The 17,436-nt window shown below is 42.3% G+C and overlaps 1 protein-coding gene across 6 annotated transcripts in view; it reads left to right on the forward strand.

The window, feature by feature from the left end:
• The window catches only part of ADD1 (adducin 1), a 103,953-nt gene that overhangs the window by 50,572 nt on the left and 35,945 nt on the right, over window positions 1-17,436 (forward strand). For 5 of the 6 annotated variants that reach the window (XM_010591342.3, XM_003411254.4, XM_023549690.2 and 2 more), the window contains exons 2-3: window positions 7,920-8,134; window positions 10,222-10,384. In XM_010591342.3, coding sequence (XP_010589644.2) covers window positions 7,940-8,134; window positions 10,222-10,384 — 358 coding nt within the window. In that variant the 5' untranslated portion in view covers window positions 7,920-7,939. Of the gene's footprint in view, window positions 1-5,635; window positions 5,767-7,919; window positions 8,135-10,221; window positions 10,385-17,436 lie in introns of those variants that run through there. The other variant, XM_023549687.2, reaches the window with a different exon arrangement.

A 17,436-nucleotide genomic window follows, 5' to 3' on the forward strand; every position in this document is an offset into this window, starting at 1 on the left:
CTGGTGATGGAGTGAGCATGTACAGTTTGGTCCTGCTTGGAAACAGCTGTAGAAGAGGTGGGAACACAGAGGCCTAGCGCCAGGCCCAGGGGCTTGTGGAAAGCGTCACAGAGTGGGAAGTATGTGTGTTGGGTCTTCAGGATGAGTAGGAGCTGAAAGGATTGGAAAAGAGAGACTGCGGTCGTTGAGTTAGGTCGTCAGGAGCTTCTTTGAGCACCTCCTGGCTGCCAGGCGCTAAGTGTAAGTTGAAAGGAAAGCTTTCCGCTCACTGTGCCGTTCCTTCTGTGCTGTGGCCCGTGCTCTGTTTTCAAGCGCAGTAGGTGTTCATTCACCATTCGACTGCCGCCTTCCCCGAGCCACCAGGTGAACACCTGCTTAGTTCTGAAAGCACCTCTTCTCTGAAGCTCTCCTGACAGCCCTCTCTGCCCTTCTGCCTCCCACAATCGGACACGGTCCCCTGCTGACCTGTAAGTAGATTTGTGTCATAGCACCAAGGGTGTCTTAGTACGTTTGTCTCCCATCTCTTACTCATTTCGTATCTTCTTATCTCTGGCACCCTGCACATATGTGAAAAGTAGCTCTAGTGAAAATACATGAAGCATAAAGAGTTAATAGAAGTAAAGGAAAATATCACAGAGGTTACCTCTTTTGTTCTGCTATTGAAAATTTTAAAGGCTGTCTGGAGCTGGGCGTCAGGTGGCCAAGGACGCCAGCGGAGGCCACCATTTTGATTATCACATGGGCCACCACATCTATGCCGCCTGACTGTTTCCGTGGAACAATAATTCGTTATTAGTTGGCAGTCAGTGTGATTTCTGAGCAATGTCTTTAAGAACGTTTAGAAACCCTGAGAGAGCCCTGGGTCTTCCAGCAGGTGCTCTACCCAGGGATTTCTTCCATGGCTACCTGCTTCCTTGTTTGAGCCTTTCCTTTGAGTGTTCTGGCTCGAGGGACTCAGGTGAATCGAATGAACACTTGGAGCACCTCACCATAGCAAAACTGTCTCTACTCGGAGGGACATGCCCAGAAATAACTGAACCTGTTCAAAAGCTTTAGAATTAGCTTAGTAGGTATTTTGGAGGGGCATTTTTGGTCTGGTTTCAGACCTGAGGTTTAGTTACACATTAGTGAGGACGGGTCATCCTCGAGCTCGAATACCTTTGCTGAGAAAGCCTATTCCAGGACACCGTTTGTTATTTGCAGGTCAACCCATAACATACTAGGCAGAGTGGTGTCTTCTGGAACATTAGAAAAGGGATATTAATTTTAAAGTATCCTTCCATCCTGATGGCAGTAGTATCAGTCTGAAGGAACATAGCTGAAATACGTTCATCCGAAGGCAGGCAGAGCCCAGCTTACATCAGACCTGGTGGTGGTCTGTTCTAAGAGCAGCAGGAATTGTGGGGCATTTCAGACCGGCACGAAACCGAAGAGGGTAATGAACCCTGCCTGCCTTGCCCTTCATCCAGCCTCAGCAGTTACCAGCTCACGGGCACACCCACACCTCCTCCCCATGTAATTCTGAGGAAAATTGCGGCCATCATATTGTTCCATCCGTAAATATTTCTGCATGTATGTAACATAACTCAGCGCTATTATCACATCTAAAAATTTTAACAGTAATTCCTTAATACCATCAAAATCCAGTTAATGTTCAAATTTCTAATTGTCTCAAATGTCATTTAAAATGTTTTTTTGCAGTTTGTTTGAATCAGGATTCAAGTAATGTCCACATATTAGCCATCAGGTTTTTAAATTTATTTTATTTTTTCTTATTGTTGTAAAAACGTAGAAATACAACATCTGCTAATTCAATATTCTTCAGGTAATCACCCACATTGGGGCTGCCTTTTTTTTCTTAATATGCATGTAGTTATTTTTGTACTTTACATGAAGGTGTACAGAACAAACTGGCTTTTCATCAAACCATTAGTACACATATTGCTTTGTGACACTGGCTGCCAAAACCCCACGACGTGTCAGCACTCTCCCTTCTCTGCCTTGGGTTTGCTGTTACCAGCTTTCCTGTCCCCTCCTGCCTTCCAGTCCTTGCCCCTGGGCTGGTGTGCTCCTTTAGTCTCATTTTGTTTTATGGTCCTGTCTAATCTCTGGCTGAAGGGTGAACCCTAGGAGTGACTTCATTACTGAGCTGAAAGGGTGTCCTGGGGCCATCCGCTCGGGGTTTCTCCAGTCTGTCAGGCCAATAAGTCTGCTCTTTTTTCTTTGTGAGTTAGAATTTTGTTCGGCATTTTTCTCCAGCTCTGTCCGGGAAAGGCTGCCTTTTTTTTTTAATTAATTTTTTGGTGAAAATATACACAGCAAAGGACACACCATCTCAACAAATTCTGCAGGTACAATTCAGTGACATTGTTTACATTGTATAAGTTGTGTAACCGTTCCCTCTGTTCTCTTCCAACTTTCCTACCATTGTTAACGTAAACTCACTGCCCCCTAAACTTCTCACCTAACCTTTCGAGTTGCTGTTGTCAGCTTGATCCCAGTGGTTAAGAGCTGGGCTGGCAGTTGGCAGTTGGCAGTTGGAATCCACCAGCCGCTCTTTGGAAACCCTATGGGGCAGTTTTACTCTGCCCTATAGGGTCGCTGTGAGTCGGAATCTGCTCAGTGGTTTTTTTTTTTTTAGATCATTGCAAGGGCTCAGTGCTCAAGGCAGACAAACTGTTGTTTGATTCAAAGCAGACTTTTGGGGGAAAGTTTTCATTTGAGGTTTAAGGTCTAAAGATGATCTCAGAGCAATAGTTTTGGGTGCTAGTCATCATGTTTTAAGTAGAGGAGTGAGGGACATGGACCTGACTTACATTTAAAACCCTCTCTCTGGCTGAGTTGTAGAGAATGGGTGGGTGTGGGGGTTGTTAGGAGACTGGACCCAGAGAAACGAAATGCGCTATTGTGGGGTCCAGGGGTGAGCTATAGAGATTAGAGTGATGTCATGGGTGAATTTGCGATGCCCCATGGGGCAGGCCAAACTTGTTTGTCATGGCTCATCCTGACCTTTGCTTTCACTTGGATGTGTAAGTTTTTGTTTTGTTTTTTAAAATATTACTGAGATAAAGAGAAATATTCATCCATACTTTCTTCAGTCAACTTAGTCAACTTTAATAAAATTTGTTTGCCATTATATCATCTTGTCCATGTGTAATTATATACATAATATTGATTACATTATATAATAGAATAGGAAATTTTGTTTTTTTTAACTTAATATATTATAATATGTGTATTATATAAAAAGTCACTGTTTTATAATATTGTAAAGATTCTAAGATTTCTGTTACAACCGTTTGGTTATTGTTGGACATTGAGATTATTCCTATAGGTTATTCTAAAAATGTTGCCAGAAATTTTTTTTTAATCTGTATTTTTTCTTTCTTTCTTTCTTTAAAATTTGGATTAAGTAGTAATTGTGCTTCTTTGCGGAGATCTTCTTAGAGGAGCTCACTGTCTTAAACACACTCATAAAACTCTTAAACACCAAGTTAATGAAACCTGAAGCCATAATTGATAAAGACCAAGTTCAAGTTTAAACTTGTAAGTGGAATTATGCTAAATCTTGATTATTAGGCTTAGAAGATGTATACTTTGATTACGTTTCTGGACTTCCTTATTGAAGGAGTGGAGTGGATAGCTAGCCTGTGATCTTCATCTTACGCCCTTCCCACGGTGACTTGTAGTAAAAGGAAAGCAAGCACTGCCCTATCTCCAACATGTTGGTTTTACGGAGAGTCTTCCCTTTCAGTCTGCTCTGGGAACCAGGAGGCACCTACAGTTGCCTCTGAAATGTAACCCCATGTCCTTATTTACTGATGAAAATGACTTAAATTTGGGATATGCTGGATATCCTTTTGTCCTTTTTTTTTTTAAAGAAACGCTGGAGTGGAACATTCTTATTACTGGCGAAGAATGTTCAACTTTGTCTACATCTAATGAAGAAATGTTATCGTACAATCGTTATTATGTTCTTTGGGTCATCCTTTTGGATCAAACTAGATTGAAATAAGCAGATTAGACTAAATAATTTAAAGGGTACATTTAGAGAGGAGTAGGTTTTAAAGACTGCGCTTAGATCATTGGTTCATTTATTCTGTATGTTGACGTTTAGTCCCCGATTGTGTTCATGCTTTGTCTGTAAGTTCTTGGAGCATCCACTTTAAGCATGCTTTTATTTCCAGCGTATATTTAGGTTTCAGAAGAGCAGTATTCAAATTGATCTTTTTTTTTTTTGTAAAAGAAAAAATCTGTTCTTCAAATGAGTCTTTGACTGTTGGTACCACCGTAAAACTATTTTTTGCATAAACAAACTATTCTTTAAAACCTTCAGTTCAGCAAAGTTGTGGGGAACCAGGCTGACACACAAAAATTAGTTAGGTTTCTATACACCAGCAATGAGCAACCTGAAAAGGAAATTAAGAAAACAATTCCATTTACAATAGCATCTAAACGAATAAAATACCTAGGAATAAATTTAGCCAGGGAGGCAAAAGACTTGTATGCTGAAAACTATAAAACGTTGCTAAAGAAATTAAAGAAAATCTAAATAAATGGGAAGACATTCCATGTTCATGGATTGGAACACTTACATTGTGCAGAAAGATGTGAGTACTGCCCAAAGCGATCTATGGATTCAACACGATCCTTATCAAAATTTCAACAGCATTCTTTGCAGAAATGAGAAAATCAGTCCTCAAATGTATATGGAGTTGCAAGAGGCTCTAAACAAGCAAAAACAATCTTGAAAAAGAACAAAGTAGGACTCATACTTCCTGATTTTAAAGCATACTATAAAGCTACAGTAGTCAAAACAGTCTGGTACTCATACAATGATAGACACACAGACCAATGGGATAGAGTTGAGAGTCCAGACATAAACCCATACATCTGTGGCCAGTCAATTTTTAATAAAGGTGCTAACTCCATCCAGTGGGGAAAGAGTAGTCTCTTCAATAAACGGTGCCAGAACAGGTGGATCTGTACATGCGGAGGAATGAGGTTCGACCCATATCTCACGCCGTATGTGAAGGGTAACTCAAAATAGATGAAATAACTAGATGTAACCCTTAGAACAAAGCATATGAGTCATGATTCAGAACCTAGTTTTCGACAGTGGATTCTTAGATAGGACCTGAAAAGCATGAGCAACAAAAGACAGACTCCATCAAAATGAGAAACTTTCGTACACCAATATCATTGCATCACTATTCACAATAGCCAGAAAGTGGAAATGGCCTAAATGTCCATCAACAAATGGATGGGTAAACAAAATGTGGTACATCCATACAATGAAATATTATTCAACCATAAAGAAAAATGAAATTTAGATACATGCTATGACACGGATGGGTCTTGAAAACACTGTGCTGAGTAAAAAAAGTCAGACACAACAAGACAAATACTGTGTGACTGCACTTACATGAAATGTCCAGGATAGGCAAATACATAGAGAGTAGAGTTTATTAGTGGTTACCAGGGGTGGAAGGGAGGAGGAAAGGGGGAGTCATTGCTTAGGGGGCGCTGAATTTCTGTCAGCAGTGATGCAATAATTTGGAAGATTGCACATGCAGAGATGGTTGAACTGACAAATGTTTTGTTATTTGTATTTCAACAGAATAAAAAGTAAAAAAAACCAAACCTGCTGTTCAAGGTGTGGTCCAAGGGACCAGTGGCCGTGATATCACCTGGCAACTTAAGAAACATGTAGAATCTCAGGCTCTCCCACAGACCTCCTGAATTTGTACCTTACCAGGATCCCAGGTGACTCATACGCACCTTGAACAGCTGACAGTCGGTTGTTAGACTATTGGAAAGCTAGCAGTACCAGCCCATATTCAGTGTTGTGGTCTTCTTGTTCAAGGCCAGTCTCTCCACCTGTGCCCTTGGTTCCATCCCTTTCTATCCCCATAGAGATATTGTTCCCCTGTATTTGATGAATTCTCACATCACCACCATTGTCGTCGTCATCGTCATCGTCACGAACAAACAGGGCTCAGAGGTTAAGGACAAAAGCTTTGGTGCCACACTGCCTGGGTTTGAATCCCAGCTCTGTTATTTCCTGGCTGAGCAACCTAAGTTTCCTCATCTATAAAATGAGGAAAATGATAGTATATCAAAAATAAGTCAGATGAGGGGATCAAATACAAATAAAGAACAATGTCTGGCGTACAATTCTAGCTGCTATCATTGTCCTCATTATTGACTTTTTTTGGGGGGGGCAGCATAACAATGCACCTCACAACTTCATAGCTTAAAATAATGATTTTATAATAGTTCTGGATACTGTGGATCAAGAATTTAGGCAAGGCTCAACTGGGCAGTTTTTCTGCTCTACATGGCATCCGCTGAGACCACTTGGTGGTTTTCAGGGCTTTTAAATTATTTTTCTTATAACTGAGTTGTAAGAGCTGTTTGCATATCCTGAGCGTGAGTCTCTTCTCAGATACACATTTTGCGCATATTTTCTCCCATTCTGTGGCTTGCCCTTCCACTTGCTTGATGCTATCCTTTGAGGAATAAAACTCTTTGATATTGATGAAGTTCAGTTTCTCTTCTGTTGTGTGTCCTTTCGCTATCATATAAGCAGGAAGACTTTGCTTCACCCAGAGTCCCAAAGGTTGACTCCCTGTGGCCTAGGAGTTTAATAGTGTTTTCCTTTACACTTGGATACACGATCCGTTTGGAGAAGAAGCACCAATTACTGTTCAGTTGCTGCTTAATCAGCTCTTTTGAATCCCTGCCTCGTTTGCTCTCTCCGTGAGCTTTAGGGACACGCACTGTCCGTGAGAACGAGCTGCCTGTGGCTTCAGAGACTGTTTCTCAGCTTGTCCCTTTATTCTTTCCTTCTCTTTCCTTCAAAATATTTTTAGCTACACCCTCAGTATGTGCTGGCGACTGTTCTAGGTGTTGGTTGTGCACTTTCTTCTCCGTTTAAATTCTTCCAATTTATATTGCGTATGCAGTTTCCCCTCCTCTCGTGGCGTTAGCTACCATCTGTGTGCTGCTGCCTCCCGGATCGACACCGCGGCCTTCCTCCATGCGTCTTTGTACTTCTAGTGCCAGCACAGTGACTGAACATAATAGATGCCCAGTAAATACCACATGTGTATCCTTAAAGCTCTCCTTCAGTGGTTCATAGAAGCAGAATAGAAATCGAACTGTTAATATGATCTGTAAATGTGCTGCTTAGTGACTTAGTAGTTAAAGGTGAATTTGATTTAGTGTGTTTTAACATTTCACATAGAAGACTGGGATTAAAAAGAAGGTAAAGTACTTAGCCATATTAGCAGACTTGTAAATTGGAGTCATCTTGGCATCTTTGTAAGTTACTCACAAACTGGGGCGTGCTGACGTTTTCTACCTGCTGTGGCTCTTGACCCAGAAAGCTGATGCAGATGAGGAGTGTTTCCCATTCGGACGAATACAGAGGTGCAGGCAGCTTCTTTGCTGTTGCTCTGTTGAGGGAATCCCTTGCAGAACCACTACCAGTACTTTTTGAGAAAAACACTGGAAATTGTATTTCTCCAGAAATGAGCTCTTCTGCTATAAACAGATCCTGCCTGTGTGGGGCAGTACCAGGACTTGAAACTGTCCCGTGGTCCAGAGTTTGATATCTGGCCCTTTTTAGATTTGTCAGAGGACATGATAGCTTTGTTAGATTGTTCTCCTTCTGTTCCTTGAAGAACAATGATCAGGACAAAAAAAGCATTGGCTACTGGGAGCTTGGGAGCCGGCTGGTCAGCCTCGTGCCTGTGAGGCCACAAAGAAGCCTCCCACGTCATGGCTGCCACTCTGAGTGAGCCGGAGTGCCCTCTCACTGAAGAGTGTGTTTATCGGGCTGACGTGCTCGTTTTATGAAACACGGCTGGACATTGACTCCAAAAACAATCAGTTCTTTTGTTTTGATTCTGTAGGAGCCTAGAAGGATTGTGCAATGAATGGTGATACTCGAGCTGCCGTGGTGACCTCACCACCGCCAACCACAGCCCCTCACAAGGAGAGATACTTTGACAGGGTGGATGAGAATAATCCAGAATACTTGCGAGAGAGGAACATGGCCCCAGACCTTCGCCAGGACTTCAATATGATGGAGCAGAAGAAGCGGGTGTCCATGATCCTGCAGAGCCCAGTAAGAGCAGAAGCTGCTTCTCTGTCGAGAGTCCTCTTCTTCCTCTGATACTTCAGTTCATACGTTCTGTTGTGGCCTAATCACCTTATCTTAACACAGGAAATCAGGGCCTTATACATGGCAGGCCAGTTACTGCCAAGGCGATTCCAACTCATGGCAATCCCATGTGTGTCCGAGCACAGCTGTGCTCCATAGGCTTTTCAATGGCTAATTTTTCAGAAGTAAGTAGATCACCAGGGTTTTTTTTCCAGGATACCTCTGGGTGGATTTGAATCAGCAGCCTTTCAGCCGCCAAGAGGGACTCTATCATAAAGGACAAAAAAATGAAACCAAGTCCCCTGCCATCAGGTTGATTCTGACTCATGGCACCCCCATGTCCTACAGGTAGAACTGCTCCATGGAGTTTTCCATAGGTGGCGTGAATGTTTGCGCTCAACTACTGACCTAAAGGTTGGCAGTTCAGCCCACCCAGTAGTGCCACAAAAGAAAGGTCTGGGAACCTGCTCTGTTAAAATTAAAAATAATAATAATAAAATAAAATCCTGTTTCTGTCTAGTCAGTTCCGACTCATAGCAACTTTATGTGTGACCTGTTAAGATTACAGCCAAGAAGACTCTGTGGAGCAGTCATAAAGGAGGCTACTGTTGTTAATTTTCCACTCATAGTGACCCCATGCGACAGAGTAGAACTGTCCCACAGGCATTTCTAGGCTGTAGTCTTTATGGGAGCAGATCTCCAGGTCTTTTCTTCCGCAGAGCCCCTGGGTGGGTTAGAGTCGCCAATCTTTTGATTAGCAGCTAAGCACTTAACCATTGTACCACCCAAAAACCCATTGCCATGGAGTTGATTCCTACTTATAGCAACCCTTTAGGACAGAGTTCAAGTGCCCGGTAGGGTTTCCAAGGCTATAATCTTGGCAGGAGAAGATCACCAGCTCTTTCACCCTTGGAGCCACTGGTGGGTTTGAACTGCTGACCTTACCGTTAGCAGCCAAGCACTTAACCACCGTGCTACCAGGGCTCCTTTTGAAAACCAAAAACCCATTGCTGTCGAGTCGATTCCGACTCATAGCGACCCTGTAAGATCGAGTAGAACTGGCCCATAGGTTCCAAAGAGCGCCTGGTGGATTCTAACTGCTGACCTTTTGCTTAGCAGCTGTAGCTCTTAACCACTACACCACAGGTGTTTATTTCTCCTTTTTTTTTTCTCTTATTACTTTTCCAGAGGGCTTTATATATTGGAACCACTTAAAAATTCATTTCCTACAAAATACCTAGCATGGTGCCAGGCACATAGCAGGCTTTCACAGTACCTGGCTGTTTGATTTGACCTGGTGCCATGATCAGCGCTGTGGACCACAGTAATACCACACGTGGCTGTCTTCTAGGTCGCATCGTCAGGTCATGCAGCACTGTCTTTGTACAACGGTTACAATAGTGACTTTATGTTAAAATCACCATCATAGTGACGTTTTTGCTTAGTTTTGGATTATTTGATAAAGGATCAATCTCTTAGGGTTTCTTTTGTGACTTAAAAAGTAGTTTAAAAAAATTTGTTGTTTTAGAAAATGCAATTAACGTTTTGATGTGCTTTTAGTCCTTTGTTTAGGTATGTACTTACTCTTACAAAACTGACTGTATTGCTTTGTAACCTTTTTTACTCAGTATATCGAGAGCTGTTTTATGTCGTCTAATTTTTTTCTGCGCTCCATGCTTAATTATAAGGTTGTTTCAGTGTATTTAATCAGTCCTTTATTTTTCGAAATGTAGCCTGTTACCTGTCTTTCCCTTTTCTTAGTAATGCTGGCAAGAACATCTTTATAAATGATTCTTTGAGCACAACATTCATTCTTTCCTTAGAATAGATTTCTAGGGATAGAATTCCTCTTCAGAGTTTTAAGCTTTTATACTGTGAAATTACTTTCCAGAAAAGAATGTACCAGTTTATGCTGTCAGTAGCCAACTATAAGAGTATCGATTTCCCTTTTTAGCACTGGATTCAGACAAACAAAAAATTGGTCTATGTGATAGTTGTCCAAGGAACAAAAAGAAATAGTATCTCACAGTTTTAATTTGTCCTTTTATTAGGCTTTCTGTGAAGAATTGGAATCGATGATACAGGAGCAATTTAAGAAGGGGAAGAACCCCACGGGCCTCTTGGCCTTACAGCAGATTGCGGATTTTATGACCACCAATGTCCCAAACGTCTACCCAGCAGCTCCGCAAGGAGGGATGGCTGCCTTAAACATGAGTGAGTGGTCCCTTACATTTTTATATATGCTTGTGATTTTCCAGGTAAAATTTTCTTAAGCTTTCTATATGTAAAGTGGCCATGCAACTATGGAATACATAGAACTGAGTATTTTGAAATACATGTTTTAGTCATAGTAAAAGGGAGACTGCACACCTAAGAAAATCCTTTTTGATGAGCTAGCATGACTCTGTTATTCCCAGGCCGGTGAGAGATTTTTATGTGACTTCTCAGACCCCTTATGAACTAAAACAAAGTACACAGAAATAATGCTTACAGAATAGCACATTAGTTTTGCATGAACTAATTTTAGCCAGACCAACATTTCTTACCCACCATTCTTCATTGCTGCTTGCAAACTAATGAGAAACAGAAATTCCCAAAGAAAGGCAGAGAAAAAATGTTGGATGGATGAATGTGAGCAAAGAATGGTGAGCTGTGCAAAAGTGGAGCTTTGCCAGAGCTGTTTGTAAGCGTCGTGACAAGGTGGAGCCCAGGGTAACCTGAGTGTCAGCTGACCTGGCCTGCTGGGTGTTATGCCCCGCATCAGCGTCTGATGGTTCCGTGTGGATAGTTGGCTTCTTGTTGACCACGTAAGGCATTGGTGCCTATTAGATGACCTGGCTTTTATGTTAATCAGTTCCATAGTTGTCTTAGAAGCTGCCTGCCATTCAACAGCGGTGATATTCCATTAATGACGAGAGAGTGTGAAGAATCACTACATTAATTTACTGGCTTAACCTCCATCCTGGAATCAAATGGCAGCCAGTGCAGTTTTCACGTGGGTTCCTAATGAATTTCAGGGGCCTTTGATATGAGTTAAATAATGGAAGAATAATGCATTTGACTTGCATATTGTTGTCTCTTCAGAGAAAAGGGAATCATCATTTCCATAATGCCACACCAAAAAAAAAGAGAAGACAAGAAAGAAACCTAATTAGTTTTAATTGTACCTAGCAGTTTGTTTCTTAAAAGTAAAAATTTAAGAACAAATTTTTAACCGTTGTTGTTGTAAAATATAACATAGAGAAAATGACATAGAACAAGTGATGTGTACAGCTTATGAGTAATTGTAAGGTAAACATCTGCAGTGCGATTAGATCACTTTTGTGTGACTTTTCTAGCCATCCATGGTTTTGTAACTCATACCCAAGTGATTGGGCAGGACTGTGCAATAGGGTAATGGTGGCCTACCAAGGGGATTGGTCAATTTTGCCATCCTGCTGGGGTTGAAGACCATGAGAAGCTGTGGCAGAGACCCAGCAGCAGAGACCCAGCAGCAGGAGATGGCGTGGTGGGCTTCCCAGCCCACGGGGGGAGAAAGCTGAGTGCTTCTGGGCAGAGGCCGGGGCGGGGGGGTGGTGCCAGGGAGAAGCATGCCAGTGAGCATGGCTGGGAAGAGGCTGTCCTGATGGAAGAACTGTATCCTGAGTGTTCCTGAGCCTGAATTGTAACCTGTTACTTCCCCAATGCACCCTATAATCGTGAGTATGGTCTGTGAGTTCTGTGTGGACATTGCCGTGAATTGTTGAACCTAACGGAGAAGTAGAGAGTGCTGTGGGAGGGATGGTGGGTGTCAGTCAGAGTTGGTAACAATGGCAGAGAGAGGACACATGTTTGGCCTCCACCTCATAGGAATCAGCCTTGGGCTGTTGATCTTGGTTCTCTTTCCCCCTTGTGAAGTTAGAGGAGTCAGACACTGCCCTCAGGTCATATTTACAATGCCTTTATAACCACCACCCAGCTCAAGGAATAAAGGTTTATTAGTCACTTGCCCTAATCCTCCTCTCACCCTATTGAAAGGAGCTGCCATCCTGATTATATGGTAGTCACCCCTTTGCTTTTCTTTTTAGTTTTATCACCCAAACTTCCATCCCTAAATATTGTGGTTTAGTTTTTGTGTGTTTTCTAAGTATCTCTTAAGTCTTTTTTAATTAGCATTTCTCTCTCCCTCTCTATTTAAAAACGTTTGTTCCCACGGTTTGAATACTGCTGTTTCCGTCTCCCTGGTACAGTGAGCATGCCTCTTAGTCTCCTGTGTTCCCAGTAACTTGGTAGTTGAATCTAAGAGCTTGATCGAATTTAGATTCAGTTTTCTGACAAGATCTGCCGCGTCGTAGTTGGTGCTGTGTTTTCTATCAGGAGGTACGTTCATCTGGCTGTTCCTCTTTGTTTTAGCAGCCATTGATGCCCAGTGCCTAGGTCCGTTGATTTGCCACCACCACTCGTCTGTCAGTGTGTCACACTGTGGTGGCCTGCATGTTCCTAGGATGCTAGAAGCTATGCCGCTGGTATTTGACGTACTAGCAGGCTCACCCGTGGTGGACAGGTTCAGCAGAGCTTCCAGACTGGCAGACAGACTAGGAAGAAAATCCTAGTGATTTATTTGTGGAGGATAGGAGTTATGGACTCAAACCCTACTGCCTATGGACTCAGACATACCAGCAGTTGTGAAGATGGCACAGGACCGGGCAGCGTTTTGTTCTGTCATGTGTAGGGTTGCCAGGAGTCGGAGCGGGCCCTACAGCAGCTAATGACAGCACTTCGTTTACTCAGGGCTCCAAGACGGGGACCTTTTAATCCCATCGTCCCTTCCGTATCCGTTAGCTGGAATATTGCTGCGAGGAGGAACTTCCCTTTGGCTCTTCAGGAGAGGCAGGGCAAATGCTTGATTCTCCTTCCTTGTGGAGTCCCCGTGTAGCACAGATGGGTAGCTGCTCAGCTGTGAACCAAGAGGTTGGCAGTTTGGGTCCATCCAGAGGTGCCCTGGAAGAAGGGCCTGACAGGCTGCTCCCAAAGAAGCCAGCTACTGAAAACCCTGCAGAGCGCACGTCCCCCGACGCTCCTAGGTTTGCCGTTCGTCGGGATCGACTCCACCACGGCTGGTTTTTTCTCCTTTATAGTTTTCAGAATAATAGGTTGGTTTTCTGTTATCCCCCAGAGGCGACCAAATAGATTATTTTCGTAGTATCATTTTGAATTCATGGATTTAATCATATTTAATGAGTTTAAATCATTGAAGTTATTCACCTTTTCGATGCTCAGATTTGTCTGGTCTTTGGCCTCAGGAGCCGCTTCAGGTTGACCCGAGTCCTTGTGAGCTCACAGGCTTTGACAGCTTCCTTGCTGTCTGCTGCGACGAGATGGTCCAGCCTCACCTTGTACGTTTCCTGCCCCAGATCTGGAATCGGCCACTTCTCTAAGAAACCTTGATTTCTCTTTGTGGGAAATGAAAGTTCGTTCTGGCTGCTAGGGGTGCTCATTGTCACTGGGTGGCTCTTTCTAGGCCTTTGCATAGATCCAGTCCCGTGGCCATCAGGTCATTCTGATTCATAGTGACCCTTTTTTGATAGAGTAGAACTAGAACTGCCCCATAGGGTTTCCAAGGAGTGGCTGGTGGATTCGAACAGCCAGCCTTTTGGTTAGCAGCCGAGCTCTTAACCACTGCACCACCAGGGGTCCTCCCTCTGCTTCTCTTGCGTTTATTTACTCTTATGTAACTTCTAGTTTTATTTATGTTTTAAATTATTTTTTTTTATTTCTAGTTGCTTCTATGTTCTAACACCTAATGTCTGAATTTTTCTAGTTTGATTTCATTTTTATTCATATCTTCTATTGTTTTCTTAATGTCTTTACCCTGTTTTGAAATAATAGGTTATTGTTCTCGTCTGTTTTCTGGTTGTGTTGTTCTGGTGTGCTTTTATTATCTGTAGTGATGTTATTCTGCTCGTTTTTTCTTATAATAAATTTTGCATGGCATTTGATAATGATATTTTCCTGCTCATGTTAGTATAAAATTAGTTTTCCTGAAGGAGGCTGGTCAGAAAAGCTTTTCTAATGCCATGGCTATGCAGCCAGCTGTTTTTGTGACATGTAAACAGATTGGCAGCTTATTTAATGAGATCTGACTCTGTTCCCTCCCCTGCTGTTATCTGGATCTTTTCTTCCCTTTTCTCTGTAGTACTGTGCTGCTGAATTTAGATTCTAATTTTCACAAGTTTCTCAGTGTGGGACTTTATCCTGGAAGAGTTTTGGATATCCTTAGTTTGTGGGTTATGTAGGGGTTAAATTGTGCAGAGGAGTCCTGCTGGTGCAGATGGTTAAGTGCTCAGCTGCTGACTGGAAACGTTGGTGGTTCAAACCCGCCCAGCAGCTCCATGGGAGGAAAGACCTGGAGATCTGCTCCTGTAAAGAGGATAGCCTAGGAAACCCATGGGGCAGTTCTGCTCTGTCCTATAGGGTTGCTGTGTATTGAAATAGACTCTATGGCACACGGCAACACAGTGTGCAGAACTCCCCTTGAGCTCAGCTGCTGTTTTCACATTGGCCCTCTGAGCTTTCCAGTGAGTTCTTGGTCCTTCTTAGTCAGGTCTGTCAGATGGCCCTTGGCCTCCTGCTGCTTTGTTCTGCACAGACCCTGATATCATCCATTCTATCTGTGCTAGGCCCACCCTCTTAGATTTTCAGGTTCATGGGTCTGCGTTTTTTGTTGTAGATGTCATTCTTGAGTTTTTGTTTTGCTATCTTAGTTACTCTCACTAATTTTTTTTTTTTGTGCAGGAATGGGGATTTAAGAAGATTTAAAAACTGTGCTGCTATAGCCACCATCTTTGCAAAATCGTCTAAAAATCAGCTATTTAAAATAAAAGATCTGAACAAGACAAGGATATCTGCTGTCACCACTACTGCTTGTAGACATTTTATTGGAGGTCCTCGTCAGAGCAGTTAGACAAGAAAAAGAAATAAAAGGCATTTAATTGGGAAGGAATAAGTCAAACTGTTTTTGCAGATGATATGATCTTATGATGTAGAAAACCCTAAGGAATCTACCAAAAAAGTATTACAGCTGATAAACAGATTTATAAAAGTTGCAGAGTACGATAGCAGTGTACATAAATCTGTGTGTGTCTAAACACTAGCAGTGAACAACTCATAAAGGAAGTTAAGAAAGCAATTCCATTTATACTAGCATCCAAATGAATGAAATGCCTAGAAGTAAATTTAATCATGGAGGCAGAAGTCTGGTACATTGAAAACTATAAAACATTGTTGATAGATAATTTAAAAAAAACAAAAAACAAACCTGTTGCTGTTGAGTTGATTCCAACTCATAGCGACCCTACAGGACAGAGCAGAACTGCCCCATAGAGTTTCCAAGGTGCGCCTGGTGAGTTCCAACTGCTGGCCTTTTGATTAGCAGCCGTAGCACTTAACCACTACCCCACCAGGGTTTCCACATATTAAAGAAAACCTAGTTAAATAGACATTCCATGTTCGTGGATTGAAAGATTTAATATTTTTTAGATAATACTCCCCAAAGTGATCTACATATTCAGTGTAATCCATATCAAAATTCCAGTGGCCCTTTTGCAGTAATGAAAAAGTTGATCCTCAAGTTGATATGAAATTGGAAGAGGCCTCAAATAGCCAAAACAGTATTGAAAAAGAAGAACAAAGTTGGAGTCACACTTCTAATTTAAACAAATTAAGCGATTAAAACAGTGTGGTACTGCCATAAAGATAGACATATAGACCAATGGAGTAGAACTGAGAGTCTAGAAATAAACCCAAACATCTATGGCCAATTTATTTTCAGCAAGGTTGACAATCCATTCAATGGGGAAGGAATACCCTCTTTGGTAAATGGTGCTGGGACAGTTGGATAATCACATGCAGAAGAACGAATTTGGACCCTACCTCACTCTGTGTACAGAAATGAACTCAAAATGGATCAATGGCCTAAACAGAAGAGCTGTTAGAAAAGAGCCTAGGGCTAAATATTTATTACCTCAGATGTGGCCATGGATTCTTAGATTTGATACCAAAAACATAAACAGCAAATGAAAGAAATTGGTCTTAATAAAAATTAATACCCCCAACACTCTGGCCCCTGAACACCTGGCAAACTCTGAACTGAAGCCACTCTCAAAGGGCACCTTTCAGCCAAAGATTAGGCAGGCCTATAGAACAAACAATAACATGTGAGGAACGTGCTTCTTAGTTCATTCAAGTATATGAGACCAAACGGGCAACACCTGCCTGAAAGCAAAGACGAGAAGGCAGAAGGGACAGGAATACTGGAGGAATGAACATGGGGAACCTGGGGTGGAATGAGGGAGAGTGCTGACACATTGGAGGGATTGCAACCAATGTCACAAAACAATTTGTGTATAAATTTTTAAATGAGAAACTAACTTGCACTATAAACTTTCACCTAAAGCACAGTAAAATTAAAAAAGAAAGCAATTTTAACAAAACTTGTAAATCTATTTGACATTTAAAATACACTTGAACTTTTTAAGCATTTCTTTGGACTTTAGGCTGGTGTCTGGATTATTAAATAAAATCTGTGTATAGTGAAAAAAAATTAATAGCTTTTCATCAATGTACCTGATCAAAACTATGAAAAGACAACTTACAGAACGGGAGAAAATGAAATATATGTTCACATAGAAGTCTGTCCACAGATGTTTATAGCACCATTATTAATAATAGCCGAAAGGTGGAAACAACCCAAATGCCTGTCAGCAAATGAATGTCAGTGTGTACGCACACTGTTGTCATGTGTGGTCGAGTCGGCCTTCAACTCCGAGCAGCCCTGTGTGACAGAGTGGAACTGCCCCATCGAGTTTTCCAGGCTGTAATCTCAACTCCGAGCAGCCCTGTGTGACAGAGTGGAACTGCCCCATCGAGTTTTCTAGGCTGTAATCTCAACTCCGAGCAGCCCTGTGTGACAGAGTGGAACTGCCCCATCGAGTTTTCCAGGCTGGAATCTTTACAGGAGCAGATGGCCAGGTCTTTCTCCTATAGAGCCACTGCATCCCCATTTGGTTAGCAGCCTAGTCCTAAGCCAAGCCAAGCAGCAACTCCCACGCCTCCAAACCAAACCCAAACCCAATGCTGTCGAGTCGATTCCGACTCATAATGACCCTATAAGGACAGAGCAGAACTGCCCCGTAGAGTTTCCAAGGAGCGCCTGGTGGATTCGAACTGCCAACCTTTTGGTTAGCAGCTGTAGCACTTAACCACTACGCTACCAGGGTTTCCCTCAT

Source organism: Loxodonta africana, chromosome 5, assembly GCF_030014295.1.
Source record: "Loxodonta africana isolate mLoxAfr1 chromosome 5, mLoxAfr1.hap2, whole genome shotgun sequence".
NCBI classification, from domain to species: Eukaryota; Metazoa; Chordata; class Mammalia; order Proboscidea; family Elephantidae; genus Loxodonta; species Loxodonta africana.